Consider the following 21,543-nt stretch of genomic DNA (forward strand, 5'->3'; position numbering starts at 1 on the left):
AAGGAAAACATCGGAAATGTGCTAATTCGTAATTACAACACACGAAAAAATATTGTATTTGTCATTTCGTATGCGACTCTCTATCTGTCCGTCTGTTAAGATCCCTTTTCCTTCGGAGTGGGTAGCTGTAACAAGTTGAAACTTATGTCACATATTAAGGTTCTGAATGTCACGCCGCAGTGAAAAATGTAAGCTTCTAATTTAATACACAAAAAAATACAATCCTTTATGTCACATATGTTGATACTCGTAAGACTCACTCATGAAAACATAGGGTATTTTCCTTAGATCTAGAATCACGGAATTTGGAGAAGCAAGATTTGACAGTGCAAGTAAAGGTAAGACTCCGAACATTGTTGATCTATAATTATATTACAGGAAAAAAATATTGTCATTTCCTATCCGACTGTCTGCCTGCCCTATTGTTATGACCCCCTTATTCTCAGGAACGAGTACACGTATCAAGTTAATATTTATATCACATAGTACGGCGTACTGTCCCTAGCTTCTAAGTCAAATTAATCGAAAGATACAACCATTTATGTCATATATTTTGATATTCGAAAGACTCACTCATCAAAATCTGCAGGGTACTTCCCGTTGATTTAGAATCACGAAATTTGGTAAGAAGCAAGGATTCAGAGTACAAGAAAAGAGAAGTTCCGAAATACATTAAATTGTAATGATATCACTTTTTCCCCCTTGCATACCTACACTGCATTCGTAATGTGTCCAATGTCTCAGGAACTACAGCAGATATTTTGATGTGGTTTCCAGTAATAGGTACAGTGATTGTCTAGGTAACTTACAAATATTTCGCCGTAATTGGCTGAGATACGATGAAATGAAGTCCCTTGCAGCCGTGAAAACCATACCTTTACCATCTAGCGCTCATAGGCGGAACGCGTCTGACTTCCGCACTGACAGTCCATGAGTGCAACATGTACAGCATGTGTAACGCTTTAGAGCAAAGTAATAGTGATACGTGACGTAGGACTGCATTCCCATTGTTTGGGATAAGATTTCTGATAAGGCATACGATATTCGTTGAAGTGTTCCACAGAACAGTTCGACATTTGCTTAATAACAGTAGCTCTATGACTGGCTGTGTCGTTTTATTTTCCGGAGGCCTCCGCCGTATCACAAAAGGAACGACAACAGTTGTAGTTAAGAAGACTGAAGTCACCACGTGGTGTATTAGGTTAATGTAAGTCTAAAATTAAAACAATTAATTAAAAATTACAATTAAAATTTTAAACTTGAATCTTACAACATTCTCAAAGCTCTTGCAATTCCCAGGATTGAAATAACGTATAAGGTTACAGATATTGTGACTCCTTGAGTGTTGATATCTGTACCTTACACCTTATATGTAGTCGCCTAGAGCACGAACACTGCCACCATGGAAACCCCCGTGACTGAGAAGCTCGGTCTGACGCCAACCGCTACGGGTGGCGCGGAAGGCAAGAGTAGTGAGCATTCGTGGCTGGATGTCAGATGACGATAGACGATATGTCCCCGCGTGCTGTGAGAAGTTCGATAAATCCTCTAATTGTAGTGTTCGTGAACGGGATTGAGAACTCACCAATATCAGAAGCGAGACGTTAACAAAGGGGGGTATAAGCAATGGTTCCTCAGAAAGATAAATACAAGCTGAAATAAGAGTTAACGTCAGTATGTGTGTTTAGAAACCTTAGGAACATGTACCGAGTTGTATTAGAGGCGATAAACCTTTCATTTATATGAAGTCGATGTCTCCTTCCAAATTCATTTCACATACATTGGAACTAAACGAGTGTGAAAATTTTTAATGGATACTGTACCACAATCGCGGTAGTCATATCAACACAGATCGTTTTAGAGAGAAACTTGGCCATGATACATACGAATAAGTGAGTAGGCATCTTACACAGGCCAGCATCGATATCGATAACAGACTAAAAATCTCACGATTCTCGATTTCCAGTATGGCTGAGCTGTCTATACTGGGTGGTCGGAAATTCCCGTTACAAACTTCTAGGACATGTAGAGGGTAGTGATTACAAAACATTTTGAATAGGAACCCATGTCCGGAAACGTACCGTTTTTGAGCTACGACAGTTTCAATTCAGACAGGAAGATCTGCTGGCACGAGTTCTGGCTTTTGTACAAGACATTGAAGAGACACCAGGTTGGATGATTAGATTGGATTAGATTAGATTAGATTAATTATTCATTCCATAGACCCATAAAAGAGGGAATCTTCCTACGTGTGGAACATATCAGATAAATACATTACAAAAATGTAATTAGAAATACTTGAGTTTCATTAATTTTAATGATCCTCAGTCAATAAACAGTAAAATTATGTACATGAATTAAATTTAAACTTCTAATATTTACAGGTTTAATACTTACATCTGCTTTCATTAAATCCATGATTCAGACATTTGCTAGTTTCTTGGCTATTACAACAAAGTATTTAAAAAATTAAAGTAAATTATTAATTTCAGTGATCCTCAGTTAAGAACAGTCAGATTATGTACAAGATTTAAGATTAAACTTCCACTATTTACAGACTTAAGACTTGCATTTGCTTTCAATACATCCATCATTCACACAGTAGGTAGTTACTTGGCTGTTACAACCAAGTATTGCCAGTAAAGTGTAATAAATAAACATTAAAATGGTCTACTGCACTTGTTGAGAAACTCATAGAGGGAATAGGAGTTGGCCACCAAAAATTCTTTTAAATTATGTTTGAATTGTGCCTTGTCTGAAACTAACCTCTTATGGTTGCTGGTAACTTACTGAAAATATGCGTTGTTGAATAGTGGACTCCTTTCTGACCAAGATGGAGAGAGTGTACCAGAACATACTTCGGAGGTATAGTGTGTGTAACAACGTTGGTGGTCGCCACATCGAGCCGCTGTTAAAATGCGTTGTTACGTTGCGGCTGGTTTAAATGGCTCTGAGCACTATGGGACTCAACATCTTAGGTCATAAGTCCCCTAGAACGTAGAACTACTTAAACCTAACTAACCTAAGGACATCACACACACCCATGCCAGGATTCGAACCTGCGACCGTAACAGTCCCGCGGTTCCGGACTGCAGCGCCAGTACCGCTAGACCACCGCTTCCGGCGTTGCGGCTGGTGCCGTAGATGCTGGTTCTTTTTGTTGTCGACTAATGTAAACTATAAGATATAAGTTTTAATGTAAATGCGTAAGTAATAACGGAAGGAGTCAGTACTCTTTTCATTTGGATTGCAACAATTGTGCTAGGTCACGCCTAAGTACATTCCTCACGTGGTGGTGGATGAGATAATCATCTGCATTGAAACTGTCGTAGAACGGAAACGATACGTTTCCGGACATGGGTTCCTGTTCAAAATGTTAAGTACTCATTACCCTCTACATGTCCTAGCAGTTTGTAACGGGAATTGACGACCACCCTGTATACTTGTTTACATTTGTACAGAACCCTCGGTACACGAGCCCTAGTCGCACTTACCCGGATTTTTTAAAGTCGTTGTTGTTAGTGAGTATCCTCATTTACGGCCTGTATCGTCGATAGAACCTTCCGTATTCGCCTCTGCTCTACTGTTGTGTCACCTGATAGCAGTGTCACCAAGCTTCACTCAGTTTCGCGGTGGGCTACGGTCATCATTTTGTGGCACATCGGTGTATTTTTGTAGATGTTGCGGGCGGTGTCAAAACAGCGTTGACGCGCAAACGGCAGTCGATCAACTGGTGTTACGATTCTTTGGCAACGAACACTGGGGCTAATGTGGCCACCGACGTGTGGTTGCAGGTACTACGGGGACCGCGGCGTGTGCGCCAAGTGCTATCTGAGCTGCGCCACGTGCAGCGGGCCGCGTCGGGACCAGTGCGTCACGTGTCCGCGGGGGTGGCAGCTGGCGGCCGGCGAGTGCCTCCCAGAGTGTCCCGAGGGATTCTTCCAGACGCCCTTCGGTTGCGAGAAGTGTCACCACTACTGCCGCACCTGCAATGGTGAGTCTGCAGCTACTGCTCTCCGTATGCAGTTCTAGGATGTAAAAATTTTTGGTTTCAGTTCTTCATTAACCTTTTCATGCCTTGTCTATCTCTCTACTCTGCTCATTTCTCACAGTTGTGCTAGGTGGACCTTAGGCCATCATCATTCATCCAAAGATTAGGGGAAAACGAGGGAATATCGATATACCAGGCAATACCGACACCATCCTTTTGTCAGACCAGCAGCACATCAGTCCATGCTACAGCTTAGTAGACGACACCAGAAGTGGGGTGCAGAGGCGACGAGTCCTTGTAAACGAAAGTCTTATCGAGGCACTAAAAATTAGATTCTTGAATTTTGATTTTATTTTGGCATAGGCTTAATCTGATGTAAGCGATTCAACAGCATTTCAATGGTAATAAGTGTAATGTAGACTGCTAGTATGCTCTCTAATGTGCCTTCATGATAGATTTTGCCACATTTCGAGCCTAAGAAAACTTTTTGAAGCATTGTCTCCAAAATTATGTTGAGGGGACAATATTGACAGACAAATTGTGGGGCAATGTCGGTAGGATGTCGTTATTTCCCAATCCTTAATCGTAAGCAATTGTTAATTAAAATCTTATAACTAATTTAAGATGGCGAGGACAAGAAAACGAAACTTAGAGAGAGCTAAATGGACTGAAGGTATCCTACAATAGGCATTTAGTGTAGTGACCCCGGGGACAAGAAACTAGGCCATCAGCATAAGTTCGATAAAATTACCAAAACGGCTGCAGAAGGTTCATTCTGTGCTTCTGGAACGATAAATCTTCAAATAAGCTTATAATAGCCATCAGCAACAAGAATCAACGGAGTTATAGGTTGCAATAAGCATGAAATTTCGACCTCATTTTCGAGAAAAATGCTCTGCACCTATTTTGATATTTGCTAAGGAAGTGTACAACATTTTCCAATTTTTATGGTACCGTTTCGCGTCTAACATTTCTAAGTCAGACAGAGTGCCTTGAATTTTTCAACGATGTCGATATTCCTGTGCTCTCCCTAATAGATCAATTAAAAATATGATTAAGAGTAATCGGTTTACACATAGTTGCTGAAGCCAGTCTCCACCGACAAAACACCGCAGATTATTTAAGGACATTTCCTCAGAATTTTCGTATCAGCGCCCGGTCGTCTCTGGTGACTGGTTGCAGACTTATGGTGTAGTTATGTTTTATTCCGTTAGTTTAGTGCGTTAGTTTCTGTGTAGGGAAAAACACGTAATATGCAGTCAGTAAGCACATTGAATGCGTATGGAGTATCGCTTCAGAAGCAACTGGATTCCTGATATTCTCTCAGGAAGGGAAAATTACGTATTAATGGACGTAAAATTATCAAGCAAAACAGAAGTGATATCTGTAACGGTCCCTCTGCAGATCATAATCTATATAAACAACTTAGGAGACAACTTGAGCATCCTTCTTCGATTGCTTCCTGATGATGCTGTCATTTACTGTCTAGTAAAGTCATCAGAAGGTCAGAAGCGAAATGAAAATAACTTAGACGGGATATTTGCATAGCGAGAAACGTTGTAATTGTCTCTGAACAACGAAAAGTGTGAAGCAATCCAGAAGAGTACCATACGAAAAGAAAACAGTAATATTTCGGTTACGCAATAAACCATGCAAATTTAGAGGTTGTCAATTTAACTAAATATCTAGGAAGTACAGTAAATGAAAACTTAAATTGGAACGATCACATAGATCATGTTCTCGGGAAAGTAAACCAAAGACAGTGTTTTCCTGCCTTAACACTTGGAAAATGCAACAGATTTGGTAAAGAGACTGCTCCATTACGCCTGTTCATCCTCTGTTAAGAGTACTCTGGCGTGGAATAGATTGCTTACCAGATATGTCTGATGGAGAACATCGGAAGAATTTAAAGAAGGGTAGCTCGTGTGGCATTATCGCGAAACAGGGAAGAGCTAATATGGGAATCATTGAAACAGTTGTGCGTTTCGTTGCGGCGAGATCTTTTCACGATATTTCAATCAACAACTAACTCCTCTGAATGTGAAAGTATTTTATTGTTGCCTACCTACAAAGAGAGAAATTATCATCGTAATAAAATAGGTGGAATCGTCCAAAAAGATTTAATTTTTTTATTTTTCCCAAGCGTTGTTGGAGAGTGTAACGATAGACAAAAGGTCTGAAGAGGATTTGGAAAATCTCTGCCTGGAACTTAAGTGTGAGTTATGGAATAGTGCTGTAGGTAGCGCAGTTTAAGAATGTATCTCCAAGGGATGTACGGGGTGAACAACCTAAATCGTGCACCGCAAATATTGCAGAAATGAAAGTGCTGTTGATGTGAGGTTTTTACAGAATGAATAGGTAGTCACGGACTCGTATTGTTAACCAATCAACAGATTGTAATGATACATATAGAGTGTGCTTTCTGTGAAAACTTACACATTTTAAATGAAACAATAGCTATTAACATTAACAAAGTAAAATTAGGGTAAGTTAGAATTTCAGGGGAAGTGGTGTTAAGGTTCCAAATCGACACGTTTACAATACCTGTGCTCTCACACATTAAGGAACAACACAAGTGGATACCATAGATATATGGATTCTGACCAGGAACGGGACAACTGACAACCACAGACTGCGTTCAAAATGACCACCGGCAGCAGCAGTACACCCCTCCAGTCTGGTATGATACGACTGTAGCATACGTGCTAACATTTCAGCAGAGATGATCGAGCAGGCTGCAGTAATTCGTCGTTGCGTATCATTGGGTGTAGTTGGTATGTCGTTGTAGACAGCGTCTTTCACATTTTCCACAATAAAATCCTAAACGCGTAAAATTCAGGTAATGAGCCGGCCAAGGTTGTGAACTATGGGCTGGACAGCCATCATTTAGGAACCAGAGGTTCGTCCTAGTATGTAGTTCACTATCCCACACCACATGCTTACACTCCGTGGACGCTGATGCTCCACCTGACGAAGCCAAAGCAGATTTAGAACAGGCCAACAGTGCATGTTTCGATGGTTTACCGGGCCATGATTGGTAAATGTGATTCTTCGCTAAACGAGGTACATCATACATCTGCAGCACCCCCCCTTAGTGCCCATGTATAGAGGTAAACACGATTCTCACAATCATTAGCATGCAGCTTTTGTTGGAGAGAGATATGATAGGAATGCAATTTATGTCGAAGAAGAATGTGTTGGACACTTCACCGTAGGATAGCGCGGGAGCGGAACAACTGCAACACTAGCATGAGCATTAATTTCCTTTTCTTCTGTAGTCACTTGTTTCCCTCTGTTATGTCGTCTAGGTGTTACATTACCGCTTTAATGTAAATGATTGAAGATGTTGATAAATAATTGGCGATATGGTTCTCGTCTGTTGGGATATTTCGCTGCATACACAGTACGAGAAGGAACTGCATTCTCCCTACAATCTTCGTACCATGTTCATCCCGTCTTTTTCTGCATCTGTAAATCGCATCGTCCACTCACAGTCGACTGCTTGGAGCATAACTCACTGAGTAACAACCTGCAGTACACTCACCCAACAAAAAAGCACACTGCAAACCAATACAACAACCTCGTACCTAGCAATTAAGCTTTGTCACAAACAAGTGGCATAAGGAAACTTTTCAAAATCCTCTATCTCGTAAATGACTCACACTAGAATCCTGCAATAAACGACAGTGACAATCTAATTTAACCTACTTTTAGTTTGCTAATGTCAGTAGGAATTGTTCCATTTGAAACATGTATTTTGATTAGCAATACGAGCCCCTGACTACCAATCCATTCTATGAAAACTGGACGTCAATAGCACATTTCATTGCCACGGTATTTGCGATGCAAGTCCTAGATGATATGCCCTGTATAGCCAAAAGTTGACTAGTCAGTCGATCTTGACAGCTTCAATTAATTACGGCTGCACGTGTATGTCACGTGAGCAACGTCCGCCAGTTTGACGAAACTAGTGTTCCGTACGTCTGGTTAGGATTATTGCAGCCAGACTAGTTATGTTACTATACAATGAAATGAACACCCTTAGCTGCTTACAGGCGTTGACATACGTCAACGGGGACAGATGAAAATGTGTGCACCGACTGGGACTCGAACCCGGGATGTCCTGCTTACATGGCAGACGCTCTATTCATCTGAGCCACCGAGGACACAGAGTATAGCTGGACTGCAGGGTTTTATCTCTGGCACGCCTCCAGCGAAATCCACATTCTCGATGTATTGTCCCGCACGACATTCGTAGTGCCCCCGCCCATTATACTCATTACTCGCGGCGCGTTGCCGATTCCCGTAAGAGTTCGGACACTGTTTGTGCATTCGCACAGAAGAAGATGATGGTCAAGTGGCCGGTGGGCCTTAACTATACAGGGTGTTACAAAATCGTACGGCCAAGCTATCAGGAAATTAAGCGTTTCCGGACACATGTCCACATAGCATCATTTCTTTCTTTGTGTGTGAGGAATGTTTCCTGAAAGTTTGGCCGTACCTTTTTGTAACACCCTGTATATATATACTAAGATGGTATCTATTCTTTCGGACATGTCGCACTATCCTCTCTGTCCTCGTTGGCTCAGATGGATAGAGCGTCTGCCTTCCAAGCAGGAGATACCGGGTTCGAGTCCCGGTCGGGGCACACATTTTCATCTGCCCCTGTTGACGTATGTCAACGCCTGTAGGCAGCTAAGTGTGTTCATTTCATTGTAATTTCATTCTAGCGAGCTGCATGGTCACCGATGGTGTCTGTTCTCTCCGACATGTCCGAAATAACAGATGCCATCTTAGTATATATATATATATATATATATATATATATATATATATATATAATTACGTGACTACTGTACGCCACTTCATCGGCTTCAGAATATGTGCACATTCCAATACCTCGCAACATAACTCAAGTACCTATCATCTCAACATAATCGTATCACTGCATCTCTCTTAGTATCCTAGCTGTACCTACAGCGAAAAGAAAATATTCATCAGCCTCATTCCGCACTGTTGGTAGGTGCTTATGTAACAAACTACTCTGTTCTCTAAGCTGAATTTAGAGTTCCGTTACATTAAAAACGTTAAAAGCACGTCGGTTTGTCATCGTTACAGTATTTCAGCGAGTAACTAATATATATGGCCACTTCTATCTGCCAGCAGAAGAATTTCACTCCTCTAACACCAGTTCGACGTTTCTTCGGTTTCTCAGTCAAGTAATTTTTTCTCCTGTCTCCATTACTTACGTTTTACCACTTACCGCTTTATCCATGCTCCAAATGTTTTCTCATGTCTAATGCTGCTATGCTCTCATTCTTTCACGAAGAAGTATAAAGTGTTTCTATTTCTGCTATATCTAACTGATGTTTTCAAGATTTATATCATTTACATTTCTTGCGTTCGACTTCATGTATACTTAGGAGCTTTTACATTGCAAAGGAAGGAAATTAGGGGCTCATCGATGACAAAATCGTGAAAAAGGGACATGAAACTACAATCGGAACTTGATGGCGAAGAATGTCAGCTCCACATTCGTGTGAAATGATTTAGAGAAGTGTTGAGATATCTAAATCTAGTGGTGAAGACGTGGGTGTCAGCCGGCATCAGACCAAATTCGAGCCATGAGGCTTGCTACTGATCCGTCCTGATCAACCCCCTATGTAATTTGGTTCATAATGAACGTAATGGAAAAATGAATTATGGCTTGCTACATGTAAATAAGGGTTTTATGCCGCTGGTGATGCAAGAATAGATAAATCAACAGTTATAATAAATAAAACAAATAAAGAAGTACTTGAAAAATAAATTGACACTCTGATAACCCGTAATCGGAAACTTTCTGAAGCTACAGAACTTTTCCGCCCACACAAAAAATCCTTAAAACATGAATTACAGGAAACCCATTTCCAGTTTTCTTCGTGTAATATTGTTTTTTTATCTCTCGCTTCCCTTTTATTTTTAGATACAGAATATACATATACGTCCCTTTTACATAAGTTCATACCTTGAATAAATAGGTACTAACCAAAACTACATTACTGTCTTCCCTTGGATTTAATTGCGTCTTAAAAATGCACCCTAACTAATTGATTTGTATCATCAACCTAGAATTCAGTTTGATATGGTTCGACCCATTCTTACTTCTTTCACTGCTAATCACATCAATTACTAAAGAATGCAGATGTTATGGTTTGTCTCAGAAGAACGATCAACTATCCCAAACCACATTTCCTATGTAAGAAAAATATTTATTTTTCAGCGTCCTCATCAAAAATATATGAAACACAATAAGCAAACCTTCCTCTTTCCTACGTATTGTAATGCAATTAATAAAAGGTAGTAGCTTCTCCTGGACAGTCTTTTGTGTCGTTAATCGATTATCGATAAAAAAATTTCCTTCGGATACTTATTCTCCATCAGAAAGGACTGCAGAGTTGACAGTATCTGACGTTCCTCAGTTCTAAGCCATTAGCATGACTGATGACATTGTCGATAACTGTCATAAGATACCTATAAGTCGTGCGTTGCACCGCAGTGTGGCTAACTATATCGACCTATTTTACTCCATTTACACAAAACTGCAATCAACGCGTAGCACGTACAATGATACCAGGATGTGGACTTTTAAAAATAGTTACATAAAACTTTTCATAATGGAGAATTTCCGAAAACCAATAACTGAAACATTTACATAGGTGTAACTACGTATCTCATGTTTCTACGTTGATAAAAAAATTCGCAGTTGCTGGTAATCTACTTCCTAGTGTTGTTTCAGCAAAAAGATTTAATTTCACACATTTCCAAACACAGACAGCTTTTTAGAAAAATGGTGTAAAACGCTTCAGTAGTCGTTTGCTTTAATGGGGAGAGAAGAAGAAGTGGAGATTGCGTGTCATGATTGAAGACGATAGAATAAGAGTGGAACCAAGAAATTTACGAGAATATCTAGTATAGAACGTTTGTTGTTACCAGAAAAATTACGAATGATGTAGATAACAAGTAGAAGGTGAAATATTCTTCACGTATCCAGATTTGTAAATACATCAATCACGACATTTCTCTGGCCGACGAATACCTCAGTCTAGAATGCTCGTCTCAATACGTCTACTAATCACATGACACGGCTGTCAACTAATTAGAAGCAGGAACCACCAAGAGAGATAAGCCACCTGAGGAGAGCAAAATATTTTATTTCAAGCTACTATATAAACATTGATAATTATCTTAAATCAAGTCGTCGAATGAATAATAAAGTTGTTGACCTAATTAGATGCAAATTTCAGCTACAGTTTTTCACTATTGAGCAACAAGGCTATTTTTGTTCTTCACTTGAAAGGGGGGGAGAGCACATCATACAATTCATTTACACACTTTGTGAGCAGTGCATGTTATTTGACAAATTCGTCTTTGCGAGCATGTCGTCATAGATCAGAATCTCGTACGTCATGAATCACATATATTAATATTTTGAAAATCACAAGTGTCTGATATTACTTTGTCCGAAATATCGACTTCATGATTCAAATGGATGATTATTTGATATGTCTAAATTAAATTTTAAGGTCTTGTTTAAGCCTACTACTTTCCCTTCGTTCACCGATCACAATCGCTATTCAGAGCTGAATAATATATATATATATAAGCTCCAAAAATCGACACTGTTAATAAGGACCGAAAAGCTACAGCCACCGATTCTAATACATTCTACAGTAATTTTTTTATAAAGTAATAGTTTGTGAGGTACCACGCCTTGACTGTACTTGAACACTGTCATTCGGCTACTCCGTTGTTATTTAACCTTTCTGATTATTTCGCCAGCCGGTGCAGTAATTTGCAAAATGAATTTAATTATAAAGTCGCGTAATAATTCTCACCGTGAAATAGCGTTGTGTCAATAGCGACAAACACAAGCGGAAACTATGCTACAGAATATTAACAAAATAAAGGTAATATTTAACACCAAACTGGCTGCAACAACGAGAAGAGGAGCGTAATTTCACGAGTGAGTTGGCTGTCTTATATACTGCATTTGTCGATGATGGGAATAAACTGTTATTACTATAAAAGTCACGTGTGACGAGTAGACAGGAGAGGCATACGCACATATTTTCTTGGATTTATCTTTCTTTGTGGCCTGGTCACAAAGAACATCGGTTATGGTGGAATTAAGAATCAGATAAAAATTACAACAAAAGGAATCGGACTTCGTTAGAAGTAGAGAAATGATGAAGATTGCTGGTATTAGTGTCGTGGTAAATAACCAAATTAAAAAAAAATGAGAATGGTGGCCACAAAGTAAACAAAGGGCATGTTCACCCACCACCATTTTTGAACTACCCCATCGCGAAGATCGCCGCTGCTATCGGTATCCATTTCGCATAAATAATAACAACTGTCCAGGAGACTGTGTTATTACGCTTCCTTAAATAATGATAAACTGTAAGATTTCGTTTTGACTTAAACTAGTGATTTTAAAAGTAAACTTCCATAAATAAGTACAAGGTTTCAGATATGTCCACATTTTAAGGTTTAAAATATATGTCTACATTTTAAGACGAACTAGAACAGAACCGAAAACTACTACTGAAGCTAATAATTGAAAAGCATAATTATGTCATTGTCTCTGAGGGTCTATCAGTGCTCTCACTTATCTGGAAAATATTTTACATTTTGATTTATGCAGAAATATTTTGAAGAAATATCTCCACAGCTCTTATATTTCGATATACCGAAACTGCCCAGTGTCTTTAAGGAAAAAGCAAAATTCCTCGTTTTGGCCATTTGTGAAGCTGAGTCTGATTCAGCTATCTATAAGAGGTTCTTTATTTAAATTAGAATTTTTTATATGTATGTTGTTTAGCCTTACACGTGTTGCTGATATGTCATAAGGAGTCTTATTCTAAGAGGTGTATAACTATCTCTTGAACTCTCTTCGGTATTGTTACAAGCACTGGGAGGTTTGACTTAAAACAGACTGAGTTACTGAATTCCACAGGAATAGCACTTTCGGTGACATAGAAAAGTAGGGAGATGGTGTGTGTAGATATTTGTAGTTTTTCCCTACTGATATGTAAGTTCTGTAGGATTAACTTCTAGAGCATTCATTATGTTCTATGTTAATATAGATTTGCGAGATGTCTGTCAATCCATGATGGGGCAGAACCTGGAAAGCCTGAATGGAAAAGTTGAAATGACTTATGATTTACAGTTTCTTTCCAAAATCGGCAAGTCATTATTTTACTGGTTTGATTTGCTACAGACACCAAGATAACGGACTAATTATACATTAAGGTTATGCAAAACTTTGATGAAGATTAAACGTTTTCTGCAAAATAACCAACACCCTGACTGATAGTACTTTGGTAACAACTACTTGCAGGGTTAGTAACTAGACAGAGGGTCGGATTCGTGAGATTCATTTCACTGTATCATCTTTATGATCACCTGCCAACGTTAAATTTTATAACATGTCAGGATTACATTTTTAGGTTATTTATTAATAAATGATATGGCTGAATGCAAGATATGACAGATAACGTAGTTGGCATTGTCGAGAATGTGATATGGTAAAATGGCAATGAGGATATCTTGTAATAACTGTTCTCCAGTATACGACACATATGTGGAGGATCAATTGCTCTGGAAATAGTCCCAGTAAATAACAGAAAATATTCGTGACAAGTGACGTTTAGTGCTCCAAACAAAGCCACGACTGTGCTGCAATGACAACGTTCTCTCTCACTGTTTTATCAACTCATTAATGATTTTAACACACCTTGCTCCTCTCAGAATTTTCCCTGTTCCTTTCGATATAATATGGTCTCTGGAATTTTTGCTACTTACTGATTAATTTAATGGTGAAAGATATTGATTTGCACATTTATATCGACACATACATCAACACATACGTTACTTGGTAAGAAGAATCAACATGTTAATACACTTTTAAGTACTGACGAGGTAATGCGAAGGTCGTAAAGTCACTACACTTTGTTCGATGCCCTTATTATTAAAACTAGGCAAGAACTTGAGGCGAAGTCATTATTGATCCAAATAATTCAGTTATTAGTAGGAGAAATTCTCCCAATTAGGGCGTAATTGCTGGTGTACCATCATTTCATAATGTACTGTTGACTCAGTATTGATATATTACATCATCATTATCTGTGTGAAGGTAATTCATGTATCCTATTTCTGTATTTTCCTACATTGTAATGTATTGGCAACTGTGGCACAAATTCATTACGTTCTCTCTCTCTCTGCTATCACATTAATACATTAAGCCTGAAGCTGAGTACTTTTCCAAGAATCTGCGAGTATAACATTGGTTAATTGACAGCCATCGGAAATACGCTCACTATGCAAAACCCTTATGCGGTTTAAAATGTAGTTGGAGAGAATTGGTAGTGTTTGGAAACCAATAATATAAACATTGATAAAACAATAATAACAGAGTTAAGTTAAATTATTATGACAGTTGGGCTTGTAAAAGAAGAATAATGATTAAAATGCAGACTGAAAAAAAATGAATAAAATCTATTCTGAACGAGAGGAGCAGATTATTTCAAATAAAAATGTGTGGATTCTGAACTCATATTGCGACACGATTTGTCTCAAGCGTAGCCTTACAAGCAAAGCGCATATGTAAAATACTTCAGATATGAAGAAACTAGACGCTTTGGAATCGTTGCAGTAGAGAAGATTGCTAAATAACTTACTAGTTCGAGTAACTAATATGGAACAGAATCGTGACGTCGAGAAATGCGCCTCACGAGAAACACTTACTAAAGAAAGGAATAGATCGACAGGATACATTCCGAAGCAGCCGCAGTTAGGTAGTTTGATCACTGGGCAAAGCGAGAAGCGAAATCCTGTAAAGATCTCAAGTCTTTAAATAGTATGCACATTTAAATTGACATAGACTGAAGTAATTATGGATAGATGAAGGCGCTGACAGAGGGTAGACTACCGAAGAGAGTTGTATAAAACCAGGCTACACCAGTCTACCACAACACATGACTCGAATCTCTGTTACTAAATGATGGAAATTTTTGTGACATATGTGTTACATTATAGGATGACTGTATCTTATTTCATACGCTACATCGATATGTACATCTTGTGCAGCAGTAGTTTAAACGACAGCATTTCCTTCCACTATTTTTGGTTTTCCATTTCAGTTATCAGTCTTCCAACTGGTTGATCGGCCGACCAAAAATTCCTCTCCTGCACTAACCTCTTCATTTCAGAGTACCAATTCTACCATACGTCTACGATTATTTGTTGGATACCTTCCAATCACTGACTTCCCCCGAAGCTTTTTCCATCTACATCTCCCTCTATTACCATGACGGCTTTTTTCCAGATGTCTTGAGCAGTTCCTATCGCTCGCACCCTTCTTCTAGTCAGTGTTTTCCATATATTCCTTTCTTCGCCGATTATTCAGAGGACCTCATTCCTTATCTTACTAGTTCACCTAATTTTCAACATTCTTGTGTCCCCTGCAGCTCAAGTCTTTCGATTCTCTTCCGTTCCGATTCTCCCAATCGATAACTCACTACCATGAAATTATTGGCTCCAAACGTTCATTGTAAGAAATAGCTTCGTCTACTTACAGCTTATGTTTGATATCAGTAGACTTCTCTGGCACATGAAATCCATCTTTTCCAGTGCTAGTTTGAACTCCTCCTTGCTTCTTCTGTCACGGGCTATTTTGCTTCCCAGGTAGCAGAATTTTAACTTCGTCTTCTTCGTGATCACTAGTTTTGATGTTAAGTGTCTCACTATTCAAATTTCTTCCACTTCTCAATATTTTTGTTTCTTTTCGGTTTATTCTCTATTAGTATACTGCACATACTAGACGGTTCATTCCATTCAATAGATCTTTTAGTTTTCTTCACTTTCACTAAGGATAGCAATGTAATTAACAAATGTTATCGATGATATCCTTTCACCCTGAAATTTAATGCCACTCTTGGATCTGTTCTACAATCGTATTGACCAACTAGTATCCTTTGTTGTTGTTTCCTATTTTTCCAGTATTCCCTCATTTTCTTACCATGAAGTCCCTTCCCTTCTTCTGTCCATGTTGTTCCTGATTTTTTTTATTTCTTCTGCTTTGAAAGCGTTCCAAATTTAGTTTTTTTTTTATTTTTCGAACGGTTTCTTTCTGCTATTACCGATCCATTGATCTTGTTTCTTCCTAGATCTTTCCTTACTTCTGTGATCCATGCTATTGTCGATTTCTTCTTACAGAAATATAGGATTATTTGTTTTGTTAGTCTATTTACGTCCATCCAGTAGAGGTGTCCGAAAACGGTTAATCGTCGTTTGGCCATTACTTCGGATTTTTCTCTATATTTTGTAGTTCTCCTTATTACTTCTTATTTTCCTAACATTTGCAGTTTTTATTGCACGCATTATTTTTCCAACAATCTTTCTTTCCAGTACCTCTAGTCTGTGCATCTTATAGTTCATCCTTTGGCATTCAGATCCGTATAAACATTCTGGTCGTACCAACGTGGTGTAGTGTTGTAGTTTTTGCTTTTCTAGATGTACATTTCTTGTTGTAAATATTTTTGGTCAAACCATATGCCCTTTCAATTTTCTTAGTTCTTACATCTGTTGTATATGCCCTCCAGGATATTTAAATTTATTTACCCGCTCTATTTTACCTATTTCTGTTTATATGAATTTTGGTGAATTTTTTATATTTGCCATGAATTTTATTTTCTTCAACTGAAATTTTGAGACCAGTTCTGTTTGCTATTTTTTTCAGAAAGCTTATCTGAGTAACTGATTCTGTGAGACCTTATTTTTATTTCCGTTACTGCTTCTACGATGTATACATTGAACGAATGACAGAAGGACTACATGACTGTCCTACAACATTTTTATTTGAGCACTTCGTTCTTGGTCTTCCAGTCTCATTGTTCCCTCACGGTTCTTCTCCATTTTGTATATTATCCGCTCCTTGCTTACTCCTGTTTTTCTCGGAATTTAAAACATCTTGCGCCGTTTCATATTGTAGAACGCTTTTCTAGGTCGGTAAATCCTGTTAGCATCCCTTAATTTATCTTCAGTCTTATTCACATCAAGCTCAACGTCAAAAGTGCCACTCTAAGGCCTTTGACCTCCCCAGAGCTAAACTGGTTGTCCTTTAACGTATCCTCATTTTTCTTTTCCATTCTCCTGTATACTATTCTTGTCAGCAGCTCGGTTGCATGAGCTGTTAAGCTGATTATGCTATAGTTTACGCACTTATCGGCCCCTGTTGCCGTCGGAATAGTGTGGATGATATTTTCCGAATGTCTTATGGTACGTCACCAGAACGATAGATTCTACACACCAACATGAATAGTCATTTGGTTGGCGCTTCACCCAGTGACTTTAGAAATCCCGACTTAATGTCATCTACCCCTTCTGGCTTATTTGATATAAATGCTACTAGAGGTCTTTTAATTTTTCCTCTTATACTGATTTCCCTATCTCTTCCACATCGACCGCAATTTATTCATCCACGGTAGAATGAGCCAATTCCTCCCTTTCACAGAGGGCTTGAGTGTACTCTTCCTACCAATCCGCTATCGCCTCTGCATGCAACAGCGGAATTCCCTTTGCAATATTAATGTTATCACCCTTAATTGTAATTTCATTACCGTTTTTCTGAGTTATCTATATTTAGAGTCGATCGAGCCTACGAACATTTCTTTCTCGGTTTCCACACATCTTCCATGCAGCCATTTAGCCTTGGCTGCTCTAGGTATCCTATTTATTTCATTCCTGAGTAACTTATATCGTTCTAAATGATGACTAACTGACAACCTCAGCTGCCGACAGGTGTTGTTGTTATACCTCGATGTGGACAGCTGAAAATGTGTGCTCCGACCGGGACTCGAACCCGGGATCTCCCGCTTACATGGCAGACGCTCTATCCATCTGAGCCACCGAGGAGACAGACGAATTGCGCGACTGCAGGGACTTATCCATTGGACGCCTCCCGTGAGACTCACATTCCCAACTGTCCACAATTCTACATGTGAATTGTACCTTATAGACATTTGCCCACTCACGCATTACTCGCGCACGCTTGGGCGATTCCCGTAAGAGTTTGGGCAACTTGTGCGCATTCACACAGACGAAGGTCAATGGCTGGGTAGCCTTTAACCATATATACGAAGACAGTAACATCTGCTTACATGTCAGACGCTCTATCCGTCAGAGCCACCGAGGACACAGAAGAATAGCGCGACTGTAGGGATTTATCCCTTGCACGCCTCCCGTGAGACTCACATTCCCAACTGTCCACAATTCTACAAATGTATTGTACCTTATAGACAACAACAAGTTACTGTCTTCGTATATATGGTTAAAGGCTACCCAGCCATTGACCTTCGTCTGTACGAATGCGCACAGGTTGGCCAAACTCTTACGGGAATCGCCAAAGCGTCCGCGAGTAATGAGTGGGTGGGCAAATGTCTATAAGGTACAATACATATGTAGAACTGTGGACAGTTGGGAATGTGAGTCTCACGGGAGGCGTCCAAGGGATAAGACCCTGCAGTCGCGCTACTCATCTGTGTCCTCGGTGGCTCAGATGGATAGAGCGTCTGCCATGTAAGCGGGAGATCCCGGGTTCGAGTCCCGGTCGGGGCACATATTTTCAGCTGTCCACATCGAGGTATAACAACAACACCTGCCGGCAGCTGAGGTTGTCAGTTAATCATCATTTATTCCAGTGAAAAGCAGCACGGTCATCAACAGTAACTGTTCGTTCGTGAACAAGTTACTGTCTTCGTATATATTATATGGTTCTATTCCTGTCTTTCTCTTTTGCGACCTCGGTTGAAATGTTTTCTCAAATAACCCAACCTACACAAGTTTGCCTGTCTAATCGTCTGTGACCGTTTTTTAGAGTTGTCCGCTCCTCTTCAACTAAACTGCCCACTAAGGTATTCCTTATAGCAGTATCCAGATTCTTAGTTAACTTCAAATGCGTCCCATCGTTTCTCAGTACATTAGTGACCCACTTCCTTCCACGCTGATACTTCTGTACCATTTTCTGAAACGTCAATCCACTTTTCACCTGCACTAAATTGTGATCTGAATCCAAATCTGCACCTAGGTTCGCCCTACAATTTCGGAATTTCTGACAGTAACGAAATTTTCCCTAGTCATCGGGTCATTTCCAAGAATACCTTATCCAACTGTGATTCTTGATCATTTCTCCTATTGTGATTCCTAAAAAGAGTATTCACTATTAAGATTTTAAATTTGTACCAGAAATCATATAGCCATTCTCCTTTCTCATGCCTGCTGCCAAACCTATATTCGCCCATACTCCTTTCTTCGGTTTCTTCCTCTACAACCGCGTTCCAGTGCCCCATGATTTTTAGATTCATATCTCCCTTTACATACTGTATTACCCGTTCAGTATTCTCTATCCCAGTCTCTTCACGTCTTACTTGCGACTGTTTCATGTACACCTGAACGACCGTGGTCGGCGTTGGTTTGCTGTCGAATCCGATGGGAATAACCTTATCACAGAACTCTTCACAGCGACTCACTCTCTGCCCTATTTCCTGTTCATATCGAACCCTATTCTCATTATATCATTTTCTGCTACTATTGATATTACCCACTATTCATATGACGAGAAACACTTATCTCATCCCTTACCTTCTTTCCATTTCACTTCACTGGCCTTAGAATTCGTCTTATTAATTTATGTAGCCTTCCTACTAGGTTCAAACTTGTCATTATCCAAGCTCCGTCTTGTGGAATCTTACTCCGTCTTTGGTTATTCCATCTTCTTCTCTTGGTCAACTCCACCGTGACAGTCTCCTAATGGATATCCGAAAGGGGGCAAATCCAGATTCTTTTGCCATTGGAGAAATGACCTTGATGCTTTTTCAGATAGAGGCCTCATGTCCTGTGGATATACATTTTGTGTCGGTAATGCAGAGGTTTCCATTGCCTTCTGGATCCCCATGTCGTTCATCACTGCTGACGTTTTCGCATTTTAGGGAGTGATTCCTACCCCGAGAGCAAGATAGTTAATGAAGTACTGTCCGCTCCTCTGTTCTCTTTGCCAAGGACGTTCTCAGTCCGAGATTGAGCTATTATGAGCGAAGTCTTTGGTCACCAAATAATTACTAATATGTAAATTAACAGTCCTCAATATCTTTTCGTTGTACTATTCGCGGTGTTTCCGGAAGAACAGTAAATGTTATAGCACGTGGCAGAAATTACTAAGTCTAAAAAAGGCATTCTATATACTACGTGTCTAATTTTTAATCCTTCAGGAGATACACCCGTTAGGAAGTAACCGAAACTCTTGACAGAATGTGTTTAGCAAAGGCAAGTGATTCATTTCAGTGTCGATTTTCATTAGATCTTCCTAAAATGTAAATACACTCTGATTCTCCTGACAAAACCATGCGTAACATTTCTGAACTCATCTTGACGATATCTGCAATCGCAGAAACGTTAATAAGTCGACCCAGTCGTTCTGTAGTATCACTGAAGGCAAAAACTCAATTGGGAGGTTGGAGACGTTAGTGGCCAAGAAGTATGACCATCTTCTGGGGAGTATCAGCTTCAGACGATGTGTCATTTGACTACTAGAACGAGCAGGGGCCGAGTTTAGTTGACATATTGTGGTTATCCCTATAGCGAAAGGAACCTGTTCAAATACTGTTGGAAGGTGGGTTACAAAACCTGAACTCAAATAGCGTATTAGAGTGCTCAGAACGTGTAAATATGGGCGCCATGCTTTAATGAAATGAAAAGAAATATTGTATGCCTCGGGCCTCCCGACGAATAGTCCAGCCGCTTGGTGTACCTTTTTTTAGATGACGCCAATTTGATGGCTTGCATGTCACTTACGATGATATTATGATAAAGTCAACACAACACCTAGTCCTCAAACAGAGAAAATCTCTGACCTAGCCGGTAATCGAACCCAGGCACTTCGCATGGCATATTGCAGTGCTGACCACTCTGCTTTATTGATATAGTGGGAACTGTCAACAAATAACAAGCATAATCACTGTTGAATAATTCAGCTATGTAAACTCATGCACAGCCACACAATCAGATCTACAAAACGTAATTATTCCACTTCCTCTTCCCATCATTTCTCCACGTATCCACAGCGCTATTTCGGATGAGGCAGTGTTAGTAGTAGTGGTTGGTCAGATGGCCCTCATGACATCACCATTTCCATAAGGACAGATTTTCGATTCATATGCCTGTTTCTGGTGTTATCTCATGTCCAAGTGTGAGAAAGTTCTACAGATGTTTGCCTAGCTAGTATCTGAGAAGTCTCGTGGGTACCAGACAAGTATTTACCTAACCGAATATGGGAAACCGCCTAAAAACCACTTCCAGGCTATCAGGCACGAATGACCCTTCTTATTAAGCCAACGAGCGGCTTCTATCTGGGAACAGCACGCCTTCCTGTGTCCCGTAAACTAATTCCTTAACGTTCTTGGTCGTCTGTATTGATCAGCATTAAAGAAGAGGTGATAATGTATAAACTAATCCCT

The 21,543-nt window shown here is 39.6% G+C and overlaps 1 protein-coding gene and 2 non-coding genes across 3 annotated transcripts in view; all 3 read left to right on the top strand.

Moving 5' to 3' along the window:
* LOC124622874 (furin-like protease 2) overlaps nt 1-21,543 on the top strand; it is a 790,830-nt gene that overhangs the window by 762,985 nt on the left and 6,302 nt on the right. Inside the window, exon 20 of the mRNA XM_047148668.1 lies at nt 3,795-3,994. Coding sequence (XP_047004624.1) covers nt 3,795-3,994 — 200 coding nt within the window. The remainder of the gene's footprint in view (nt 1-3,794; nt 3,995-21,543) is intronic.
* Trnag-ucc lies at nt 8,566-8,639 on the top strand. Its single transcript has one exon. It is a non-coding gene; the product is annotated as a tRNA-Gly (tRNA).
* Nucleotides 18,576-18,649, top strand: Trnat-ugu. The gene has a single exon. It is a non-coding gene; the product is annotated as a tRNA-Thr (tRNA).

The sequence above is a fragment of the Schistocerca americana genome, chromosome 7 (genome assembly GCF_021461395.2).
Source record: "Schistocerca americana isolate TAMUIC-IGC-003095 chromosome 7, iqSchAmer2.1, whole genome shotgun sequence".
In the NCBI taxonomy this organism is placed as follows: Eukaryota; Metazoa; Arthropoda; class Insecta; order Orthoptera; family Acrididae; genus Schistocerca; species Schistocerca americana.